Source organism: Schistocerca gregaria, chromosome 8, assembly GCF_023897955.1.
Source record: "Schistocerca gregaria isolate iqSchGreg1 chromosome 8, iqSchGreg1.2, whole genome shotgun sequence".
NCBI lineage: Eukaryota > Metazoa > Arthropoda > Insecta > Orthoptera > Acrididae > Schistocerca > Schistocerca gregaria.
The window spans coordinates 83508846-83522122 of NC_064927.1; the positions used below are offsets into that span (position 1 = coordinate 83508846).

Consider the following 13277-nt stretch of genomic DNA (forward strand, 5'->3'; position numbering starts at 1 on the left):
TCTAGGGGACTAATGACCTCAGAAGTTAAGTCCCATAGTGCTCAGAACCATTTGAATCATTTTTTTGTTATCCAATGAACAGTTTGTAATAATATTTAGAAATTTTACTTTTTGTGCAAACATACCCTTTTCAGAACTGAAATGTGCCTTTTGACATTAACAAATTAAAGTAGAGTAAATTAGAAAGACAGTGGCGTTTGTTGCATGATCCTAGTGCTAAGGACTTTGGTTCAAAGCCCTGTCCAGCCACGCACATTTGGATTTTCTGTGGTTTCTCTCAGTCATTCATGGCACATGGCAGGATGGTTCCTTTCGAAAAGACAGGACACATTCTTCCTCAATTGTAGGTTTCACTCTTTCTGAAACGATCTCGTCGTAAATGAGAAGTAAAACCCGAATACTCCTTACTGTAGAAATTGCTGACTCTGTAAATAGCAGACATGGCTTACTGTAAGGGTGACCAGTTCTTTCTATACGCATATTGATTTGGTAAATGGTCTCGACACACAAGGAGAACATCATACAGTATAGTGTGGAGAGCCCTTGTAGTTGGGGATAGGAGGAGAAAGAGTGGGAGAGGGAGAGAGAAAGAGCAGGCTGGTAGGATCTGCGTCACGTCGCACTTAGTGATAATTATTAGAAACGTTTGGAACACACAAGCGTATCCTTTAAGAACTTGATGTATCACGTCTGTGTGGACTGTAATATTATTGCTTCTTACGAATAAATACTTTTAACCTAAATAGCCTGTAACGGCACAGTCATGTGAAGACAATAGCTTACTCTGAAAGTTTTTTAAATTTCAATCCATAATACTATCAGGTATATTTTGAAATAAACCAAAGAGCAGAAGCATTATGACTACCTGCTTAATAACTTTTTTCCTTCTTTGGAACGACATAAATCACTGATTCTGCGTATCAGGGATACGACAGTTCGTTGATAGTTTTGTGGAGATATCTGGCGTTAGACATCTACGCACAGGTCATGTAACTCGTGTAAATAACATGCGTACGTGGTGATGGCACCCGATAGTGGACCAGTTTGATTCCCTACAAGTTACATAAGGGAATTTGGTCACCGAAACATCAACGTGCGATCAATATAATGTTCCTCAAGCTACTCTAGCACGGTGCTGCCTCCGAGACACGGACAATTCTTCTGCTGGAAGATGACATCCCCGTCGGGGAAGACATGAAACAAGAAGGAATGCAGGTTGTCCGCAGCTGACAGCGTGTTTTCGATTGCTAACACAGGTTCCATGGAAGCGTAGGAGAATGTCTCCCGCAGCATGATATTGCTCTCAGCAGCCTGCGTCCATGGGTGCTGCATGTTTGCAGCCGCCGTTCACCTCGTTGAAGGCCCTTTCGGTGACGACTATCGATCTAGTGTAGCAAAAATGTGATTCACCCGAAGAGCCGACATGGTTTTATTAATCGAACATGTAGGAAAGGTCTGCTGTGGAGCTCCATGTTGAACAATGTACAGTGAACAGTGTGCTCCGAAACACTTGTGCGTGCACCAGCATTCTGCTCTTTCGTCAGAGATGCCACAGATAACCATCTACCATATTTTACAGATCAGACAAGCCAACGAAACCAACATTGTGTGAAGAGTCGTGGACGTCCCACCATTTAGCGCCTAGTCGTAGCTTCACTATTCTTCTATCTCTTTCGGTAGACGCTCACGACAGTAGCACGTGAATATTCGACCAGCTTCGCCATTTTCGAGATGCTCATTCGCAGGCTCCGAGTATTAATAATAGGCCCTTTGTCAGAGTCGCTTATATCAACGTGTTTCCTCATTTGCGGCCCATATTTTTCCTCGGGTGATCCCCTGACCGTGTCTACTCCGCTTGTTACCACGTCACGTGCCCGCAGCACCACCATAGGACGTTCAAAATCGCTTTGGGCATTCGTTATAATGGTTTGGCTTACCAACGTGGGCGCCACTGTTTTATAACTTTAACCAGGAACGCCATCTATTAGTAACATCAGAAACTGTTTCCATAAATACTGTCATTTCTGTTTGGGCACTTTCGTATTTGTGATACTACTGTATATTCCAAGTTAACAAATTTCTGTTCTTCAGATAAGCTTTTCTTGCCATTGCCAGGTCACGTTCTACGCCCTGCCCACTTGGGCCATCTGAAACGTATTTAGAGGAATATATATATATATATATATATATATATATATATATATATATATATATATTGCATTAATTATTGCATAGTGATATATATATATATATATATATATATATATATATATATATATATATATATATAAAACGTTACTCAGTATGGAGGTATTACAAGAAAGGACATGCCACTATGCAATAATTAATGCAACATGGCTGTAACGGGGACGAGGAAGAACACATCTCAGTATATGAGATCATATTTCGTGAACTTTGTATCGTACAGTGCATACTTTTTCACGCACATTCAGGGGTGTACGTGAATACCGTCTGCAAAACGTGTAACGAATACTATTAATAGTAAAGAGGTAATAAATTAAAACGTCATACTTTATGTGGAAGTTCTACTGCATGAACAGTGAAGACGTGACAAGTGGTAAACTTTTTCCCTTTCGTCGTTTTATGGCGCCGTCAGCGAGAACAAACTTCGTAAAGGTCTCATTCTCAAATAGCCCAAGACCAAATAACAGCTATTCTCGCTTCTTGATCGAGCGAGGTAGTGCAGTGGTTAAACACACTGGATTCACATTCGGGAGGATGACGGTTCAAGCACACATCCGTCCATCGTGATTTAGGTTTTCCGTGATTTCCCTAAATCGCTTCATGCAAATGCCGGGATGCTTCATTTGAAGGGTTACGACCGACTTCCATTCCCCCTCCTTCCCTAATCCGATGGCAGTGATGACCTCGCTGTTCGGTCCTCTCGCCTCAAATCAAGCAATCAAACTCGCGCCATGGGCTACATTCCTTTTCCACACCCACCCCAATCGTACCAAATTCACCTGAGCTGAAGCCAGTGAACGATGTCGGGGAGCCAGCTCCACGGTCTCTAACCACTCGTCACAGTTCACCGAAATTTCGTGACCTGTGCATTGACATCCTAATGCCACGTACGAGAGAAATCCTACCAACATTTTTCCGAATTCATTCGACGCAGAATATCTGCTGTATTGCTTTCCGCATGTGGGTGAACACACTGTTAATTAAGTGGTCATAGCGATTTGGCTCATCATTGTCTCCATCCTTATCAGTCTAATAACGATTCTTCGTTTCTTCTTCTACACTCCTGGAAATTGAAATAAGAACACCGTGAATTCATTGTCCCAGGAAGGGGAAACTTTATTGACACATTCCTGGGGTCAGATACATCACATGATCACACTGACAGAACCACAGGCACATAGACACAGGCAACAGAGCATGCACAATATCGGCACTAGTACAGTGTATATCCACCTTTCGCAGCAATGCAGGCTGCTATTCTCCCATGGAGACGATCATAGAGATGCTGGATGTAGTCCTGTGGAACGGCTTGCCATGCCATTTCCACCTGGCGCCTCAGTTGGACCAGCGTTCGTGCTGGACGTGCAGACCGCGTGAGACGACACTTCATCCAGTCCCAAACATTCTCAATGGGGGACAGATCCGGAGATCTTACTGGCCAGGGTAGTTGACTTACACCTTCTAGAGCACGTTGGGTGGCACGGGATACATGTGGACGTGCATTGTCCTGTTGGAACAGCAAGTTCCCTTGCCGGTCTAGGAATGGTAGAACGATGGGTTCGATGACGGTTTGGATGTACCGTGCACTATTCAGTGTCCCCTCGATGATCACTAGAGGTGTACGGCCAGTGTAGGAGATCGCTCCCCACACCATGATGCTGGGTGTTGGCCCTGTGTGCCTCGGTCGTATGCAGTGCTGATTGTGGCGCTCACCTGCACGGCGCCAAACACGCATACGACCATCATTGGCACAAAGGCAGAAGCAACTCTCATCGCTGAAGACGACACGTCTCCATTCGTCCCTCCATTCACGCCTGTCGCGACACCACTGGAGGCGGGCTGCACGATGTTGGGGCGTGAGCGGAAGACGGCCTAACGGTATGCGGGACCGTAGCCCAGCTTCATGGAGACGGTTGCGAATGGTCCTCGCCGATACCCCAGGAGCAACAGTGTCCCTAATTTGCTGGGAAGTGGCGGTGCGGTCCCCTAGGGCACTGCGTAGGATCCTACGGTCTTGGCGTGCATCCGTGCGTCGCTGCGGTCCGGTCCCAGGTCGACGAGCACGTGCACCTTCCGCCGACCACTGGCGACAACATCGATGTACTGTGGAGACCTCATGCCCCACGTGTTGAGCAATTCGGCGGTACGTCCACCCGGCCTCCCGCATGCCCACTATACGCCCTCGCTCAAAGTCCGTCAACTGCACATACGGTTCACGTCCACGCTGTCGCGGCATGCTACCAGTGTTAAAGACTGCGATGGAGCTCCGTATGCCACGGCAAACTGGCTGACACTGACGGCGGCGATGCACAAATGCTGCAAAGCTAGCGCCATTCGACGGCCAACACCGCGGTTCCTGGTGTGTCCGCTGTGCCGTGCGTGTGATCATTGCTTGTACAGCCCTCTCGCAGTGTCCGGAGCAAGTATGGTGGGTCTGATACAACGGTGTCAGTGTGTTCTTTTTTCCTTTTCCAGGAGTGTATAACGTTATATCTTCTTACCGTTTCCACGATTTAATTTACGTATCATACTAAACGGCCGAAGTCTCATCGGTTCCATAAGCATGAAAACTGGTGGCAACACTCAACAATCGTCTTACGATACATAGTTGCTGATGATAGTGGTACCAGGATTTCTACTTATGATAGTCTCTTTAAAGTGTACTGCTATATTATGACACTAAATCACTATCATAATGAGCACTTGGCGTATTTTTACAGTCACAATATATTGATACGTACAATGGTTTCCTTCCAGAAAGACGGATGACGAAGTCCAGAATATATGCAGGCAGGAATTCGAGGAAGAAGTGGCAGATTGTGTACCACACGACTGAAGTCGTCACAATTGGCTGAGGATACCACAGAATTGGTCTCAGAGGAACCTCTGTTGTATTTATCCTCATCAGATTCTTCATGAGCTCTCCCCAGGTGATGCGGTTCTGATCCCCATTAGTTATGTTGCAAACATAGGGGCTCGCCTGCCTGTAACAAACGTCAAGTTAGTGTAGAGCAGTGAACTGTAAATTGCCCCAGTCCCGGGCTATTTTTCTTTTTTAGTGTTTAAAAGGAAAATTTTTCTTTAGTGTTTAAAAGATTTTCTATGATTTCACCTAAAAAAGTGACATTTACTAAAAATTTCACAATCATTTTCAAACCATGTGTTGTTTTGATGAACGGGACCTACTATGTCAGCAATGTCTGCTGGTATCTGGTTAACACCTTTTTCTTTTTCTTTGGCCTTTCGATCACATCGCTGCAGGGTTGCCAAGGTTACTCTTAAAGCTGGCACACGTAACTTGCCGAAGTGACAAAGTCTCATCCTCTCGCTACCTCGTAACAGACCAAGTGGAAAGTGCGCAAAAGGCTGTATACGTTTCCTAAATATTTGCTAATCGTTTAACGGAGGCGGGACTTGGTTACCAGCCCAGTGTTCAGCTACTGGGATGTGGGAAACGGCCTAAAACCATATCTACAGTAACTGGCACACCGTCCCTCTTCGTTAATCTACTGGGGCACATTCGATCCAGGACTGGCACAATTATCGTGAAAGCGGGGTGTTAAAATGTTCGGCTATCCAGGCGGCTGATGATATATGATTAAGTGTTGTCCGGAAACAGCCTTCTGGTTTGTACAGCTTACATTTTAAAAAATCTCACTCGTATCTCATACTGTTACTCCGTCACTTTCAGTATGAGTATTACCTCGACCGGTATTCAGTGAAGAAGGGTAGGGAATGATTAATGATTTAATTTTGTGCAAATAATGGACCTTATATATTTTTTATTTGCATTAATTATGTGAAAACGGGACTTGGGGGGAATATGTGTCTGTAATTTTCCGTAATATTTTCCGTTATTGCGTATCGAAGACTGGTATCCGTCTTCCCACTGCCACACTGTTCTTCTACATAATGTAATCTTCATATTTGACGGCAGTGATAATATGTTTCTTTCAACATCCCGTCGTCGAATCTTTATATATATAATTCTACTGTACGTGTGTATGTCACTGAACTCCTCCTAAACGGCTGGACCGATTTGAATGATTTTTTTTTTTTGCATGCGTTTGGGTGGCACCCTGGATGGTTTAGATTCACAAATGATCCCGCCAGATGGCGCTGCAGTCGGTATTTAGGTTATTTATCCATACCGCAACTAAACGGTTGGATCTACGTGAATGCGTTTTTGTGTATGCATTCAAGTGGGGGCCTGGAAAATTTACATTCTTTAATCAGCACGGTAGGTGGCGTTGCATTTTTGTGTGCAATATTGAGCGTATTATATTCAGATATAAGTTACGTGCATAGGATTTCCTTTATTTTTCGACATTTTAATTTAAGTGTATTACATTATGTGTGTTTCGTTATTTTGACATTTTTATTTTTTTACGGTGTCTTTTGATATTTCAGGTGTCGCATTTCAGTGAATATTAAGTGTATTATATCCACATATAAGTTACGTACATAAAACAACGCCATGTCTTCGTGGACGAGGAGGAAATATTGGTCGACGGACTCGGAATTCACAATTAGTCCAGAGTCGTCGGTTAAATAGATCGGCAGAAGATCAATTGACGGACAATGAAAATTTAAGAAACCAGGCTGCAATCAGAATTGCTAATGAAAGTCAAGAGCAACGCAACTAACGCCTTCGAGCTAATGCATTGAGACAAAGACTGGCCCGTCAACGAGTCACGGACACATTCAGAACACGTGAGCAACAGCGTTTGCAAGTGTATCGCGCATTGACACGTGCATCACTTCTTCGCCTTTCGTTTGAATATGAGTCGGACATCGACTATTCGCCACATTCACAAATTGTAATCGGTGCTATGAACAAACAATGCCAACACTGTCATGCACTCAAATACAAAGGTGGATTGGCCGGTTTCTGCTGCGAGTCTGGAAAAGCTGTATTCGCCGACGGAACCATCCAATTCACGCTTTCAAGTGACGTCATTTGGAGCGACAAAAATCGTTCAGAATGAGGATGGTCACAATTTTCACTCAGCGTTTAAGATTCAGGGCCAAGTGTATCATCAAATTTGTTCTTTAATGCCGATGCTGGATACCGATTCAAAGTTTCTCCAAATCTACTTCATGGGTGATAAGGAGCAGCAAATAGACGCACGCTGCCAGTACAACGATATCGAGCAGATGGAGGAGCGAGAAATTGAGGGTATTTTAGAACCGTTTTTACAGAATGACAATCAGTTGCTCCAGTTGTTCAATACCGTTTCAAACAGACTGCAAAACGACTATACAGCAGGCAAAGTACCATCTGGGCAGCACGCGGGCCGATATAATGTACCGACCATTAATGAAGTTGCTGTTGCTATGGTTGGCGACGCATCTGAACGTCGAGATATACGAATCCAATGCAGAGATAACGCAGTGCATATCATTGAAGACAGTCATCGCTCTGACGACACTTAGCAATATCCATTGATATTTTGGGAAGAAGGAGAAGATGGGTATCATTTAAATATCAAACAAAAAATGCAAGACAACGTCTGTCGGATCCACCAGTATTTAATATATTTAATGTTGCATTTTGATTTTACGGCCGACACATCACACTAGATTCATATTCAATTTCAGTTACAGTGTCTTTTGAAAAGTATTACAACTACGGATTATAGAAAATATGAAACGAAGGAGGAAGTATAGAATTGAAGCCAGGGTCGTTAGAGAGTTTTGATGGAAGGAAGAAAGAGGAGGAGTCGAATAGAAGTCTGAATTTTGAGCAAAGACCCAGACACTCGCATCTAGTGGCTTGGAATGACAGAGAACCTAAGTGAGGTCGACTGCACATGGAGGTGATGTCCGATTACGAATCTATCGTGCTATCGACTGCAGTAACAATAGTTTATCGTCCATTGGTAGGAGAGTAATGCAAGCAGTCCAGCCCAGTAAGAGAGCACAAGTGGTCGAGATACAGTATCGTAAAGGCCAGTGTTCAGTGTGGAGGCTGTTGAGATGAAGCTCACATCCTGGATTCAGCTCTGGGAGAGTATACAGTCTGAGACTGCCTCCCACTATCCCCTCACCCCTCCGCTTTACACAAATATACAGCTATAACTTACTATCGCCCAAAACTTCATGTGTCACAGATGCCCGATTTATAGTTTATAAAATGCACTCTTCTTTTTGTTTCTTTCCTTACTTGTTATTCCTAGTTAAAGGACGTGTTTCAACTTATTGGCTTGGTCTGAGAGGTTCACACTCTTCTACTCTTTCCAAATCCTCTTATTTCGCTCTATGTTGTTTGTTGCCTACCCCTGTCCACAGTTTTATGGCAGTCTTTCCAGATTTTCTGTGAATATGGGATTGTCCACCTGCAAAACACTTTTTGGTTATTTACTTTTCCTGAAGAGGGGCAGCAGCCTTTTCAGTAATTGCAAGAGCAACAGTCTCGATGATTGACTGACCTGGCCTTGCAACATTAACCAAAACGGCCTTGCTGTGCTGGTACTGCGAACGGCTGAAAGCAAGGGGAAACTACGGCCGTAATTTTTCCCGAGGGCATGCAGCTTTACTGTATGGATAAATGATGATGGCGTATTCTTGGGTAAAATATTCCGGAGGTAAAATAATCCCCTATTCGGATCTCCGGGCGGGGACTACTCAAGAGGACGTACTTATCAGGAAATAAGGAAAGGCAAGCCTACGTTTCTAGCATTTGTAGACTTAGAGAAAGCTTTTGACAATGTTGATTGGAATACCCTCTTTCAAATTCTAAAGGTGGCAGGGGTAAAATACAGGGAGCGAAAGGCTATTTACAATTTGTACAGAAACCAGACGGCAGTTATAAGAGTCGAGGGGCATGCAAGGGAAGCAGTGATTGGGAAGGGAGTGAGACAGGGTTGTAGCCTTTCCCCGATGTTATTCAATCTGTATATTGAGCAAGCAGTAAAGGAAACAAAAGAAAAATTCTGAGTAGGTATTAAAATCCACGGAGAAGAAATAAAAACTTTGAAGTTCGCCAATGACATTGTAATTCTATCAGAGACAGTAAAGGACTTGGAAGAGCAGTTGAACGGAATGGGCAGTGTCTTGAAAGGAGGATATAAGATGAACATCAACAAAAGCAAAACGAGAATAATGGAATATAGTCGAATTAAATCAGGTGATACTGAGGGAATTAGATTAGGAAATGAGACACTTAAAGTAGTAAAGGAGTTTTGTTATTTGGGGAGCAAAATAACTGATGATGGTCGAAGTAGAGAGGATATAAAATGTAGACTAGTAATGGCAAGGAAAGCGTTTCTGAAGAAGAGAAATTTGTTAACATCGAGTATAGATTTAAGTGTCAGGAAGTCGTTTCTGAAAGTATTTGTATGGAGTGTAGCCATGTATGGAAGTGAAACATGAACGATAAATAGTTTGGACAAAAAGAGAATAGAAGCTTTCGAAATGTGGTGCTAGAGAAGAATGCTGAAAATTAGATGGGTAGACCACATAACCAATGATGAAGTATTGAATAGAATTGGGGAGAAGAGGAGTATGTGGCACAACTTGACAAAAAGGAGGGACCGGTTAGTAGGACATCTTCTGAGGCATCAAGGGATCCCAAATTTTGCATTGGAGGGCAGCGTGGAGGGTAAAAATCGTAGAGGGAGACCAAGAGATGAATACACTAAGCAGATTCAGAAGGATGTGGGTTGCATTAAGTACTGGGAGATGAAGAAGCTTGCACAGGATAGGGTAGCATGGAGAGCTGCATCAAACCAGTCTCAGGACTGAAGACCACAACAACAACAACGTTTCCAAAGCAATTTCAGCGAAACGAAGCAATTATCCAATGTTTACTTTATCATTTTTACTTGAAAATCATTGCAAAGTTTCTATGTTTCTTGCAGGCTTTTTCGTCGTATAGTTAGTTGGTAGAGTTTTAGTTGATCTAACAACATAAAAAAATTACAGCTTTACACAGTGGCAGTAATTCAGTTTGTCTATTGCATAGTTCCATAAAACACATTATACTTATCAAGTGTCACATTATTACTTGCATATCTAAAATGTCTTCAGAAACATGTAAGAACAGACACACAAATGTCGATGTCTATGTTATTACAATGTCTACAATTTCTTCGAAAAACACACACATACACATACACTTTACGTCAAGCCTCAAAATATTATTCCTCTTCCATACAGTTTCCATAATTGGAGCCAAAAGCATGACAGCGATCTCTCGAATTAAGTGCGCTATAGCTGTGTCCGCATTTTAACTATCCTGTAACAGTCCAGTACACATGTAGATAAAAATAAGATGCTAAGCATGCAACTGACACTTCATATCAGGAGTAAATAAAGTTTTCGCATCTGAATTGTCCTATAACAGAGCAACTTCTATAGGTTAGACAGGTCTCGTTAACTATGCTAGGTCATATTAGTGAACAGACTTTGACTACAGATCCACACATAAATCAACGGACTTTGACTAAACAAATAAATCATCACTCAAAGCAAAATATTTCGTTACACACTATTCTAATAAGTGCTGCTGTTTGTTTATCATTGTGTTTCCCGTACGTGTTATTACATACCGCCATAACATGCAAATAAATAGCTGCAAGAAACAACACTTTTTTGAATATGATCAGTCAATCACACCACAACATTTTTCATAACTAAATAAGCCTTAAAATCTGCATTATATGTTATCAATTCAAATATTGCTGCAAAATGATTTTTTTTGGTTAATTCTGACAAAATTTCCGCTTTTGGTGTCCACACAAGAGGTTCACCCTATGATTCTAGAGATAACGTACGTGACCTTGGCACCTGCTCCATCGCTATCCAGGTAGATGGTTGCCAGCTGAACATGCATTTGAGAATCGGTATTGAGCGACTAGTCACTCATAACGAAGTTAAAGATTTATAAGGTGGCGTCTAAAAGAAATAGTTTGTCTTCTGACTCGTTTGAAGCGGCCGTGGATAACGCGCGAATGTACACTCCTGGAAATGGAAAAAAGAACACATTGACACCGGTGTGTCAGACCCACTATACTTGCTCCGGACACTGCGAGAGAGCTGTACAAGCAATGATCACACGCACGGCACAGCGGACACACCAGGAACTGCGGTGTTGGCCGTCGAATGGCGCTAGCTGCGCAGCATTTGTGCACCGCCGCCGTCAGTGTCACCCAGTTTGCCGTGGCATACGGAGCTCCATCGCAGTCTTTAACACTGGTAGCATGCCGTGACAGCGTGGACGTGAACCGTATGTGCAGTTGACGGACTTTGAGCGAGGGCGTATAGTGGGCATGCGGGAGGCCGGGTGGACGTACCGCCGAATTGCTCAACACGTGGGGTGTGAGGTCTCCACAGTACATCGATGTTGTCGCCAGTGGTCGGCGGAAGGTGCACGTGCCCGTCGACCTGGGACCGGACCGCAGCGACGCACGGATGCACGCCAAGACCGTAGGATCCTACGCAGTGCCGTAGGGGACCGCACCGCCACTTCCCAGCAAATTAGGGACAGTGTTGCTCCTGGGGTATCGGCGAGGACCATTCGCAACCGTCTCCATGAAGCTGAGCTACGGTCCCGCACACCGTTAGGCCGTCTTCCGCTCACGCCCAAACATCCTGCAGCCCGCCTCTAGTGGTGTCGCGACAGGCATGAATGGAGGGACGAATGGAGACGTGTCGTCTTCAGCGATGAGAGTCGCTTCTTCCTTGGTGCCAATGATGGTCGTATGCGTGTTTGGCGCCGTGAAGGTGAGCGCCACAATCAGGACTGCATACGACCGAGGCACACAGGGCCAACACCCGGCATCATGGTGTGGGGAGCGATCTCCTACACTGGCCGTACACCTCTGGTGATCGTCGAGGGGACATTGAATAGTGCACGGTACATCCAAACCGTCATCGAACCCATCGTTCTACCATTCCTAGACCGGCAAGGGAACTTGCTGTTCCAACAGGACAATGCACGTCCGCATGTATCCCGTGCCACCCAACGTGCTCTAGAAGGTGTAAGTCAACTACCCTGGCCAACAAGATCTCCGGATCTGTCCCCCATTGAGCATGTTTGGGACTGGATGAAGCGTCGTCTCACGCGGTCTGCACGTCCAGCACGAACGCTGGCCCAACTGAGGCGCCAGGTAGAAATGGCATGGAAAGCCGTTCCACAGGACTACACCCAGCATCTCTACGATCGTCTTCATGGGAGAATAGCAGACTGCATTGCTGCGAAAGGTGGATATACACTGTACTAGTGCCGACATTGTGCATGCTCTGTTGCCTGTGTCTATGTGCCTGTGGTTCTGTCAGTGTGATCATGTGATGTATCTGACCCCAGGAATGTGTCAGTGAAGTTTCCCCTTCCTGGGACAATGAATTCACGGTGTTCTTATTTCAATTTCCAGGAATGTAAATAGACCACAGAGTTCCATTACATACAAGCTCAGCGCTCTGCTGTAGACATCACACTGTATTGTATTTTTTCTTCACTGCACGGACTGAGAGTGGCACTCAGCGAGTGCTCACCCATTAAGAGCGAGTGATGGGAACGAGTGCCGCTTACTCGGCTTCGCTCCATGGAAGCAGTGCCCTGTTTCAGAGCAGCACTTACACCCTGCGTTCAATTACTTATCGCATATATTCCAATCTTTGTGTTCCCCTACACCTTTTTTTTACACCTTCCTTCATTGTCATGGCATTTATTCTTTGATGCGTTAACACACATCATGTCATTCCATCCCTTTTTCTTGTCAGTGTTTACCATATGTCCCTTCCTTTGCTGATTCACTGGAGACCATCATCATTCGTCGTCCTATAGAGCCATTTCATGTCCCACATTCCTCTGCAAGCTAACTCCTCAAATTCTTCGATTAACATCTTTTCTGGTTTATTCGTGATCAATGATCCACTATCAGTGCAGCACTGTGCTCCACAGGCACTTTAGAGGAACTACAGGGCTCTAAATGCCCGATAACGTACTCAATAAAGGCGGCTTTCTGCACTCAGGCACAGCATATAACGCAGACCTCTACATTCCAGTGGTATATGGTACATACATAATTTCCTTAAAGTACGCGCTTGTCTTTCGTGAGAGCAGTCCT

At 44.3% G+C, this 13277-nt stretch overlaps 1 protein-coding gene across 1 annotated transcript in view; it reads right to left on the reverse strand.

Moving 5' to 3' along the window:
* Positions 1 to 3234: 3234 nt before the first annotated feature.
* Positions 3235 to 13277, reverse strand: part of LOC126285031 (fatty acyl-CoA reductase 1-like) — a 133294-nt gene continuing 123251 nt past the window's right edge. The window contains exons 7-8 of the mRNA XM_049984355.1: positions 4947 to 5189; positions 3235 to 3268 (exon numbers count right to left, since the gene is read on the reverse strand). Coding sequence (XP_049840312.1) covers positions 3235 to 3268; positions 4947 to 5189 — 277 coding nt within the window. The remainder of the gene's footprint in view (positions 3269 to 4946; positions 5190 to 13277) is intronic.